A 12699-nucleotide genomic window follows, 5' to 3' on the forward strand; every position below is an offset into this window, starting at 1 on the left:
TTGAGAACCCCATGAACAGTATGAAAAGGCAAAATGATAGGATACTGAAAGAGGAATTCCCCAGGTCAGTAGGTGCCCAATATGCTACTGGAGATCAGTGGAGAAATAACTCCAGAAAGAATGAAGGGATGGAGCCAAAACAAAAACAGTACTCAGTTGTGGATGTGACTGGTGATAGAAGCAAGGTCTGATGCTGTAAAGAGCAATATTGCATAGGTACCTGGAATGTTCAGTTCAGTTCAGTTCAGTCACTCAGTCATGTCTGATTCTTTGTGACCCCATGAATCGCAGCACGCCAGGCCTCCCTGTCCATCACCAACTCCCGGAGTTCACCCAGACTCACGTCCATTGAGTCAGTGATGGAATCCAGCCATCTCATCCTCTGCTGTCCCCTTCTTCTCCTGTCCCCAATCCCTCCCATCATCAGAGTCTTTTCCAATGAGTCAACTCTTCGCATGAGGTGGCCAAAGTACTGGAGTTTCAGCTTTAGCATCAGTCCTTCCAAAGAAATCCCAGGGCTGATCTCCTTCAGAATGGACTGGTTGGATCTCCTTGCAGTCCAAGGGACTCTCAAGAGTCCCATGAATCAAGGCAAATTGGAAGTGGTCAAACAGGAGATGGCAAGAGTGAATGTCGACATTCTAGGATCAGCAAACTAAAATGGACTGGAATGGGTGAATTTAACTCAGATGACCATTATATCTACTGCAGGCAGGAATCCATCAGAAGAAATGGAGTAGCCATCATGGTCAACAAAAGAGTCTGAAATGCAGTACTTGGATGCATTCTCAAAAACGACAGAATGATCTCTGTTCGTTTCCAAGGCAAACCATTCAATATCACAGTAATCCAAGTCTATGCCCCAACCAGTTATGCTGAAGAAGCTGAAGTTGAATAGTTCTATGAAGACCTACAAGACCTTTTAGAACTAATACCCAAAAAAGATGTCCTTTTCATTATAGGGGACTGGAATGCAAAAGTAGGAAGTCAAGATACACCTGGAGTAACAGGCAAATTTGGCCTTGGAATACGGAATGAAGCAGGGCAAAGGCTAATAGAGTTTTGCCAAGAAAATGCACTGATCATAACAACGCCCTCTTCCAACAACACAAGAGAAGACTACACATGGACATCACTAGATGGTCGACATCAAAATCATATTGATTATATTCTTTGCAGCCAAAGATGGAGAAGCCCTATACAGTCAGCAAAAACAAGACTGGGAGCTGACTGTGGCTCAGCCCATGAACTCCTTATTGCCAAATTCAGACTTAAATTGAAGAAAGTAGGGAAAACCACTAGACCATTCAGGTATGACCTAAATCAAATCCCTTATGATTATACAGTGGAACTGAGAAATAGATTTAAGGGTCTAGATCTGATAGATAGAGTGCCTGATGAACTATGGATGGAGGTTCGTGACATTGTATAGGAGATAGGGATCAAGACCATCCCCATGGAAAAGAAATGCAAAAAAGCAAAATGGCTGTCTGAGGAGGCCTTACAAATAGCTGTGAAAAGAAGAGAAGCGAAAAGCAAAGGAGAAAATGAAACATACAAGCATCTGAATGCAGAGTTCCAAAGAATAGCAAGAAGAGATAAGAAGGCCTTCCTCAGTGATCAATGTAAAGAAATAGAGGAAAACAACAGAATGGAAGACTAGAGATCTCTTCAAGAAAATTAGAGATACCAAGGGAATATTTCATACAAAGATGGGCTTGATAAAGGACAGAAATGCTATGGACCTCACAGAAGCAGAAGATATTAAGAAGAAGGGCAAGAATACACAGAAGAACTGTACAAAATAGATCTTCACGACCCAGATAATCACAATGGTGTGATCACTCACCTAGAGCCAGACATCCTGTAATGTGAAGTCAAGTGAACAACGCTAGTGGAGGTGATGGAATTCCAGTTGAGCTATTTCAAATCCTGAAAGATGATGCTGTGAAAGTGCTGCACTCAGTATGCCAGCAAATTTGGAAAACTCAGCAGTGGCCACAGGACTGGAAAAGGTCAGTTTTCATTCCAATCCCAAAGAAAGGCAATGCCAAAGATTGCTCAAACTACCACACAATTGCACTCATCTCACATGCCAGTAAAGTAATGCTCAAAATTCTCCAAGCCAGGCTTTAGCAACATGTGAACCATGAACTTCCAGATGTTCAAGCTGGTTTTAGAAAAGGCAAAGGAACAAGAGATCAAATTGCCAACATCCGCTGGATCATGGAAAAAGCAAGAGAGTTCCCAAAAACCATCAATTTCTGCTTTATTGACTATGCCAAAGCCTCTGACTGTGTGGATCACAATAAACTGTGGAAAATTCTGAAAGAGATGGGAATACCAGACCACCTGACCTGCCTCATGAGAAACCTGTATGCAGGTCAGGAAGCAACAGTTAGAACTGGACATGGAACAACAGACTGGTTCCAAATAGGAAAAGGAGTTCGTCAAGGCTGTATATTGTCACCCTGCTTATTTAACTTCTATGCAGAGTACATCATGAGAAACACTGGGCTGGAAGAAGCACAAGCTGGAATCAAGATTGCTGGGAGAAATATCAATCACCTCAGATATGCAGATGATACCATCCTTATGGCAGAAAGTGAAGAGGTACTAAAAAGTCTCTTGATGAAAGTGAAAGGGGAGAGTGAAAGCTCTTAAAGCTTAAAGCTCAACATTCAGAAAACAAAGATCATGGCATCTGGTCCCACCACTTCATGGGAAATAGATGGGGAAACAGTGGAAACAGTGTCAGACTTTATTTTTTTGTGCTTCAAAATCACTACAGATGGTGATAGCAGCCATGAAATTAAAAGACACTTACTCCTTGGAAGAAAAGTTATGACCAACCTAGATAGCATATTGAAAAGCAGAGACATTACTTTGCCAACAAAGGTCCGTCTAGTCAAGGCTATGGTTTTTCCAGTGGTCATGTATGGATGTGAGAGTTGGACTGTGAAGAAGGCTGAGTGCTGAAGAATTGATGCTTTTGAACTGTGGTGTTGGAGAAGACTCTTGAGAGTCCCTTGGCCTGCAAGGAGATCCAACCAGTCCATTCTGAAGGAGATCAGCCCTGGGATTTCTTTGGAAGGACTGATGCTAAAGCTGAAACTCCAGTACTTTGGCCACCTCATGCGAAGAGTTGACTCATTGGAAAAAACTCTGATGCTGGGAGGGATTGGGGGCAGGAGGAGAAGAGGACGACAGAGGATGAGATGGCTGGATGGCATCACCAACTCGCTGGACGTGAATTTGCGTAAAGGGAGTTGGTGATGGACAGGGAGGCCTAGTATGCTGCAATTCATGGGGTTGCAAAGAGTCAGACACAACTGAGCGACTGAACTGAACTGAACTTACATAATTTTCAATACTATTGTTTAAAAGCACATTTTTCATTATTGTCACATCATGTTTCAAAAATCTCATGGATCAAGGAAACTCATAGCACTAGGTAATAGTGTTACTGAGTTATGATAGGAGTCTTTTGGGAATCTTTGTATGTCAGTCTTGATTAGAAGAAAGGCATACAGACAGTATGCCGAGTATAAAAAGAGGACAGGGGGCATTCGGTCTTTGCCGTTAGGTATCACCTGGATCTTTGACATCCTGGAGTTTGGACCCTGCAGTTTCCAAATTTGAGACCTCACCGACTTTTTGTCTTAAGTCTGGATTGTTGCTATTTCCTCTCTGATGCTTTTATGTCTTCCAGCCCCGCCTATTTCTGTGAACTAGATTCACATCTGTCAGACCTTTTCCTGCCTGGGTGGTTCCCTGGCTTGGTCCACCTTGCCTGCCTGTCACTGCTGATGCCCTCCAGTGATGCCTGATTTTACTTACTGGTTGTAACATATCACTTGTCAAAACCTTTGTGAGTGACTGTTATCTACAAAAACATTTACTCAACAACTGTATCTTCACTTGAAATAACATGGAAATCTAAGACAGAACTTTTCACAGGATTTATTTCCTAAAAAATGCACACCCCTATGAAATCAAATTCATCAGAAAGCCTTGGTTTTAGCTGTTAGGGCTCATGGTGCATGTGAAGTCTAGGATGTAGTTACCTGTACTATGACTTCTGAAAGAGATATGGAAGTTGGTTTTGTTTTGTTTTACAATCTGTGATGTGTAAAATGTAGGAAGGAATGTGAAGAAGTTAAACATTGTTCCTCCCTAACTTTAAGGATATGAATATAATACAAACATCAGGCAGACATCAGCTGTGATCTGACTTAAATTTATTTTTTATGGTCTAGTACTAGTATTAAAAATTGTAATTCTGCTTTCTAGGTTATTAATCTTGTAGAGTGTGCAGGAAGACTGTAATGTGAATGCTGTTATGCACAAATATTTACACCCTTATTTTAAAAATACTTGATTATGAAAAAGTTAAAAACTTCATTTTACCTGTTTTTGGAAGTCTTTATTTCTTTGTGTAATATCCAAGTTTGTCTCATATTCTTCTGCTTGAATAACATTGTTTGTACTTCAGTTTGCTGCTGATAAATTCTCTTAGGTTTTGTTGAAAAAGTCTTCATTTCTGAGAGTCATTTTCTCTGGGTATAAAATTCTGAGTTAACGCTTTTCTTTTTTCTTTTTAATTCTTTCAGTAATTAAAGGATGTCATCCCATGGTGTTTTTGCTTTGCACAATTTCTGATAAGAAGTTTGTTTAATGTTTGCCTCTTTGTTTACAGTCTGCCCTTTCCTCCCTCTTGCTGCCATCAAAATGATGTCTCTGTATTTGGTTTTCAACTGTTTGAATATAGTTTGTGTAGGGTATGTTTGTGTACATGTGTGTGTTGTATTTATCCTGCTTGGAATTCTCTCAGCTTCTTGGATCTATGCTTTGATTTCTTATTTTTGGAAAATTCTGTTAGTATTTCTTCTAACATTTCCTCGGCTCCATTTACTTTTCTGGGATTAGAGTTACACATGTTAGACCATTTGATATTATTATGTTCTGGGTTTTTAATTTTAATTTTCTTTTTCTTTGTGTTTCACTTTGGGTAATTTCTGTTGACTATCCTTGAATTTATTGAGCTTTACTTGGAAGTGTTTAGTTTACTGATGAACCTGACAAAGGCATTCTTCATCTCTGTTATTATGTTTTTTGTTTTTTGTTTTAATGTTTTCTTAATTCTTATAGTTTCCACCTCTCTACTAGAGGCCTCCGGTTTCAGTAATGAATTTTCCACTAATTTTCTCTGAACCTTGGTTTTCTCTTTTACAAAGCTGAAAAACTGGGACTGTATAATGATAACTAACAGAATTGTTTTGAAGATCAAAGCAGTTGATCTTGAGCAAGTCAAGGCAAGTCTCTTTCTTTTCCCTTAGTCACTTAAAGACTTGGACTGTATTTTCCTTTGGTCTTATTTAGTTCCTGAAATGTAAGATTCTGTGAATGGGAAGAGACCTAAACTAACACTGATTGACAGCCTGTATTAACCTTATGCAGAATTTGAGAAAGGGATAAAAATCACATTTAAAAAGTGCTTTTGAAAACATTTTACTTTTTCTAGGTCTATGTGGATTTTAATTGAAAGAAACAGACAGCATTAAATCCAGTTACCACTTGGTTAAGTCTGTTAAAGAATCATTTAAATTTTTTCAACTGTTGGGTTTCCTGACTCGCTTGAGAAATTTCATGGCTTATAAAACATATCACTCTTTTTCTCTGTGCCTATAGAATTTTAAATTATTGGGTTGCAGTTTGCAGTATGGGCAAAGTTTGCAGTGTGAGGAAAAACTAATGTAGGTATTTTTGCTCTTTACTGACTAAGTGCAAAATGAATGATATTCTCACTGGATTTGGCTTTGTGGCCGCAGACTTGGGTTCAGATCTCAACTGCACAGTTGTGAAACCTTGGTCTGATAATTTAACTTTTGGGCCTGAGTTTCTTAGCTGTGCAATAAAGGTGATACCTGCATCAGAGAGCTGTTTTAAACGTAATGTGTGTAAAGCTTTGGGTATAGTGCCTATTTAATAGGAATCAGTAACTGAGAGCTTTAAAAACAGTAGCTACAATGAAAGATGCCACCATTAAGTTGAAGTTTTATTAAATAGAAGGGGAAAGGTGAGTCTAATATTCTATTTCAATGAAAGGGTCCACATGGTAAGGGGATATTTAACAATAGGGAGAAGGTTAACTGAAAAGTGAATATTGGTGAATAAGAATTATAACCAAGAGTTAGTGTTTCCTATGTGATAGATGGTCACATCTAATTCTCAACATAGCCAATGAGATAAACTGCCCTTCCTAGAAAAGCTTTTCTTTATCTGAGTGAGGGTGACCACACCCATTTTTTGTATTCTTCTGATCCACTTTGTGACTGTTTTTTATTTAACCCCTATCCTCTCTCCACTTCTCATCCCCAGTGAGAGGTTTTCTATGTATTTGGCCCAGAAATTGCCCACAGTAAATTGAATTCTTGAGATACTGAATCATTGTGTTTTTTTGGTCAAAATGAAATTCTGCCATGTTTATGTTATAGGTGAAAATTTAAGCATTAAACGTGAATGTTGGTCTAAATTAAAGATACTAAAAAAAAAAAAAGTTGTGGATAAAGAGAATGCTCACTCAGACTTGTTCCCCCTCCTTCCCCTGGTACATACTGTTTGTTAAGATAAGCAAACTAGTATTTCAAAGTAGCCCTTGTTCTGGAAATCACCTTAGTGTAAATTTAATGAATTTCAAAGAGGTGTCCAAATTCTGTGTTTGTAAGTAATTTTACTGTAATGGACATTATTCAAGACTGAAATTATTTAATACAAAGAAACATTCTTTTTCATACTGGAAGCAACTGTCTTCCAAAACACAGCCCACAATACAGGCATTCTTATTTGAATAAAACTGGGAATAATGTCAAATTATTTTTGCAGGTTTTTTTTTTTTTTTTTTGTCATTGCACGCGTCTTCACAAAACTGCATTCCTGATCATAGATTTTTAGAACCGGAAGGAACCTAAGAGATTTAATCTCACTTCTTCCTGCCACCCAGAGAGATGAAGTGATTTATCTAAAATTGTTTAACTACCTAATGACAGAGCTAAGGAGAGGACAGAGTCCTTTATCCATTCTCCATAGTGCTACATTCCTCTGGAAAAAACTGCCTACTTGCACTTGGTTTTTAATGCTAGTTAGAGTCTCAGGGTAAGGTTTTTTCCCATGACTAACTAGTGCTCTTTTTTTTTCTTGTGTGGGTGTTTGGGAACAAGCTGTCAAGGGTGGTGGGGTTTTTGTTATCGTTGTTGAACAACTCAGAGTCTAAGGCACTGAAAAGAAAAGGAGTTTGTCTGGTTAGCATTTAGGGGGTCAGCAAGGAGTGGTTGTAGCTCCAAATTTTTGCTCTTAACATCAATAGGCAGATGCTTTAAAGTTGAGTTTTGTAACCTGGGGTCTCAATTCCCTAAACTTTTTAAGAAAATTATGCAGCTACATGCTTACCTCCTAAGAAAAGGATCTGTAGCTTTCATCAGTTTGTCAAAGTTAAAAATTATTTTTTTTAGAAGGAGGAAAAGCTAAGCAAACTTGATTGAGAACTGTGTCTGTCCCAACTCTTTTTTATAGGTTTTTTCTTTTTCAATTAAACATTTTTAGTATTTATTTTGGCTGCACTGGTTCTTTGTTGGAACAGCTCAGACTTCTTTAATTGTGGCATGTGGACCTAATTGTGTATGTAGAATCTTAGTTCCCCAACCAGGGATGGAACCCAGGTCCCCTGCATTGAAGGCGTGAAGTGTTATCCACTGGACCACCAGGGAAGTCCCTGGGTCCTCATTCTTGAACTCTAAATACTAATTATACTAGAGGGTTCCCTTATCTCCAGCCTCCTTCTGCTAGTGTCCTTCCTCCTGACAAGCCTTCTGGATAGTTTCCTGTATCTTGTCATGGAAGCCACTGGAGGCCCTAGACTTCTTTTTGCAGAACTTTTCCTGTAAGTTTCCCACGCCTTCAATAGAAATTCATTTTACTCAGCTTCCTTCCTAGATGAGAACGTGCAGAAAAGCATGTTCTACATTTTTAAGTCTGGCAAAAGTCACGCAAAGAAAAAGCTACCACTAAGACTGACGTTGGAAGAATTTGTTTATTCATTTAAAAAAGTCTATACTGACCACCACGAACCCTCAGGCATCGTGTTAGATGCTGGGAAATGAGAAGTGGTCTCTTATGCAAAGCTCACGTTCTGCTAGGGACACATCTTAGTGGTAGTAATTCAGCATGCTAACTGCTCTAATAGAGGTACCAACAAAACACTGAAATCAATCCTGGCTAGGAAGAGAGATGGGTATTAGGGTAAAATTCACAGAAAAGTGACAAATATTTGAGTTGCATCTTAAAGGTTCAGGGTTTTAGCTATCAGTGTTATGTTTGCGCCTTCCTCACTTCAACTAAAATTCACATTTACCACTCTCTTATTTTGTGTTTTCAATTAGAGCTCCAAGCGAGAATGGAAGCCGCTGGAGGACCGTAGCTGCACAGACATACCGTGGCTGCTGCTTTTTATCCTCTTCTGCATTGGGATGGTAAGAAGCTCACAGATCCTCAGAACATGAACCCATGATTCAAGGGGATGATGGGGAGTTGGTTTGAAGAGGGAACTTGTTATTTAGATATTTATTTATATTTGTAAATGAATAATCCCTCTTGAATTGCTTATAACTGGAAGTTCTAGGATACCATAGAATTAGGTTATTTTTTTTCCCATACAGTTAAGTGGTATTTGGTACCCCTTGACTTTTTTTTTTTTTGGTTTGTATGAGAACTGAGATCAAAATTAAGGAATAATTGAAACTCTCTCTTTGACTAGATCATTTCAGAAAGCCTTTAAAATAAATATCCATGAACTCTAAGCTTGATGCAAGTGTTGAGCAGAGCAGTGGTCATGGAGTTGAGTCCTGAGTGTTTATCCAACCCAGTCACACAGTCCTGATGGTTATTTTTTTTTTTGCCAGTCAGTTTCTTTCAGGGACTTGATGTGCCTTTCTATAAAATTAGAGGTTTTTCTTGATGATGTCTACAATGCTCCCAGTTGTGACATTTTTTTTTTTAGTTCTTCTTAGAGGGGAGTCTGGTTGCTCCCTGCTTCTTCCTTCTTCTACCCATATTAGGCTCCTGCTGCCTGATGTGCCTATGGAAATAAGTGGCATTTCTCAGTCGGGGATCATGGGAGCTGGTGATTTTCCAATGGATATGGAGGATGGATGAGCAGAGTCCCTGGTGCAAAGTGTTGGGGCTGTGTTTATTCAGATTGCATCCCCGGTCTGCCCTGCAGGAGTTTCCACACAGGCTTCAGGGACTTTAGTGTCACTGCCGTTGTACTGGGCTGGACAAGAGGTAGAAAGCAGCCCTTTTACAGCTAGCTGATATTTTAAGCTAGAAAGCATTTAGAAATCCTCATCTGGTCCATCACCCTCATTATACACATCAAGAACATCACACCACAGAGATGAAAGTGACCATCCCGAGGCCACACCGCTAGTTAACGGCAGAGCTGGGAACAGAGCCCAGTCTCTTACCATCCAGGCCAGTGCTCTTTTCCGTCACCTTGTTTCTCTCTCAAGGGAATTGCGCAGACAGTATTGTTCTCTCTTTCTTAGTCTTTGCAACTCCAAACACAATTACGCTACCTTCAGTTCAGTTCAGTCGCTCAGTCATGTCTGACTCTTTGCAACCCTGTGGACTGCAGCATGCCAGGCTTCCCTGTCCATCACCAACTCCCAAAGTTTGCTCAAACTCATGTCCATCAAGTCAGCGATGCCATCCAACCATCTCATCCTCTGTTGTCCCCTTCTCCCGCCTTCAATCTTTACCAGCATCAGGGTCTTTTCTCAGTTCTTCACATCAGGTGGCCAAAGTATTGGAGTTTCAGCTTCAGCATCAGTCCTTCCAATGAATATTCAGGACTGATTTCCTTTAGGATGGACTGGTTTAATCTTGCTATCCAAGGGACTCTCAAGAGTCTTCTCCAACACCACAGTTCAAAAAGATCAGTTCTTCAATGCTCAATTTTCATTATAGTCCAACTCTCACATCCACTGGAAAAACCATAGCTTTGACTAGATGGACCTTTGTTGGCAAAGTAATGTCTCTGCTTTTTAATATGCTATCTAGGTTGGTCATAGCTTTTCTTCCAAGGAGCAAGCATCTTTTACTTTCATGGCTGCAGTCACTATCTGCAGTGAGTTTGGAGCCCCCCAAAATGAAGTCTGTCACTGTTTCGATTGTTTTCCCATCTATTTGCCACGAAGTGATGGGCCAGATGCCATGATCTGCTACCGTAGGCACGTTTTTTTTCTTTCCCTCTCAAGTGTGAGTGTTTAATCTTTTCCCCATACCTTTTTTTTTTTAAAGATATCTTATTATTTTTCATTATTACTACTTTTTAGGTAATCTTATTCTGTGTCTCTCTGCAACTGCCTACCTCGCAAACATCATTTGAGAACAACCCTTTTCATGGCTAATGGGTAGAAGTGTGGACACCAGTCCAGCTCCTGAACCAAGGAAAAGAAAACAGGGAACTTTGATGAGATATAACACATTCAGTAAAATAAAAGTGTTAGTTTTAAAAATAATAGATGTCTCAGTTTCACCAAATCTAGGATATTTAGAAAACATTAGAATTACTTGTTCAAGAATCTACTTAGTTTAAGGGAGTAGAAACTGAAATGCAGCGTCCAGGGGTGGAGGAGACATTCTTTGCTAACAGAACTGGTCCACAACCTCTCCTTGCCTCCTGAGTTTCACTCTGGGACAAATAGCAGCTGACCTTTCAAAATTATGTTTATAAAAATATGTACCTACCTCCCAAGGTGCTTTTGATTTTCTGTGCTAAAATAGCTCAGGAAAGTGCAATCACTGATGTTAATAGGCTGATTTGGGAGTGACTGGAGAGTCAGGAGCTATTTGTTTACTGAAATGTTTTAATGCAATGGTAATTAATGTAATGTTGATTTCAGTATGGTGGTAATTAAGACCCATTGTGTGCACTTTTAAATGCAGGCATAGTGTTATTTGCTTTGGAGTGTTTCTTTTTTATTACCATTCCTTGGAGTAGAGCTAACATCAAATTTTACCCTGTGGAAACTGGAGAAATCTCAAAGTTCTGTTGCCTACCTTACTGGCACAATAGTAGACTAAAATTTTTTTGTCCTCTGAATATTTGTTTTGTATGTTTTTGGTGATGGCAGTTTAGTCACTAAGTCTTGTCTGACTCTTGTGACCCTGTTGACTGTAACCCACCAGGCTCCTCTGGCCATGGGATTTCCCAGGCAAGAATACTGGAGTAGGTTGCCATTTCCTTTTCCAGGGAATCTTCCCAACCCAGGAGTGGAACCCGGATTTCCTGCATTGCAGATGGTCTCCTGCATTGCAGATGAATTCTTTACCGACTGAGCCACTAGGAAAGCCTTGTATGTTTTTTAAGAGTTGCATTTCATTTTTGTCTTTAGATTTCATTCTGTAGTACCTTTAAGAGAAACAGTCAACAAATATTTTTTGAGCATTATTATGGGCTTGATGCTATCATATATATATATTTATCTCACTAAATTCTCCCAATTACCCTATAAAATGAGTTTTACACCCAGTTTACAGGCAAAGTATAGTGAATATTAGCTTATCTAAGAACATACTGCTGCCCATGAGAGGCAAAAATAGAAAAGGAACTGGAATTTTCTGCCTATATTCTTTTCATTTAATGGCCAGTTGCTTCTGCTTTTGTAGGCGTTTTCTTTTTCAATCCTCTTACAGCCTATCATTCAAATCGTATCTTTACTCACTGCTCTTAACTTGCAGTTCTTTGCTCACTCCTTGGTATCTACTCTCTAGTTCTGAAATATTTTAAGATCTTGTCATCTTTCACTCATCTTTACCACTAAATCTTTTTATTTACACATGTTCATCTCATCATAAATATGTGTACTTTTCTTTTGTTTCTTCTCTTACTTTTAAAATATTTTTCATGCTTGAATTGTCTAGAAACAGGATTTTTTTAAAGTAAATTTCTGTCAGTCTTTGTGAGAGTTATCATCTCCTAGATTGGAGCTTATTTGGTATTTTGAAATCATTGGATATATGCTTACCCTGTTCTAAAAAATTACATGTTGAATTGTACCTCTTAATTTCTGTTTTCCATTAAGGTAGTAAACAAGTGGTTCTCAACACTACCTGCATATTAGAATTTGCTGGGATTAAAATAAAAATACTCATTTCTGGGCCCCACCCCATTGAATCGGATTTAATCTCTTTGATTCTAATATTCATCCAGGGTTGAGACCCACTGTTGTAGGCAATGATATACAATTGCAGTTTTAAGCAAGAAATGATATGCCTGGGTTTAGAAAGATGGCCCTGGTAGCCAGTGTAAATGTAAAGTCATTGTAAAGGGGGAAGAGATTTCAGGCCACCACTTTGGATGCTGATGCAATGGTTCAGATAAGTCTAAATAAGAGGTAAAAAAAAAAACCTGAAATAAAGAAGTAGTAAGAGAGAGCAGGAGACAGATTGAAGAAGTGGAATTAATAATGTTTGATGTCATCAGTGTTGCAGGCAAGTGGGATACTAAGGGATTATGTTATGGGATATGTATATGATTCAGTATAAGCTTTTTTCAGCTCAGATCCTACTCCAGCTCCTTGTAGGTTCCAAACCACAGTTCCTGTGCACATGAAGGAGCAAGAGTAGGATGGATAGACA

At 39.0% G+C, this 12699-nt stretch overlaps 1 protein-coding gene across 4 annotated transcripts in view; it reads left to right on the top strand.

Annotated features, from left to right (window-relative positions):
* Positions 1-12699, top strand: part of SLC44A1 (solute carrier family 44 member 1) — a 231399-nt gene that overhangs the window by 56856 nt on the left and 161844 nt on the right. For all 4 annotated transcript variants that reach the window (XM_027550433.1, XM_027550435.1, XM_027550434.1 and 1 more), the window contains exon 2: positions 8439-8528. In XM_027550433.1, the coding sequence (XP_027406234.1) occupies positions 8439-8528 (90 nt within the window). The remainder of the gene's footprint in view (positions 1-8438; positions 8529-12699) is intronic.

Source organism: Bos indicus x Bos taurus, chromosome 8 (assembly GCF_003369695.1).
Source record: "Bos indicus x Bos taurus breed Angus x Brahman F1 hybrid chromosome 8, Bos_hybrid_MaternalHap_v2.0, whole genome shotgun sequence".
Taxonomy (NCBI): Eukaryota; Metazoa; Chordata; class Mammalia; order Artiodactyla; family Bovidae; genus Bos; species Bos indicus x Bos taurus.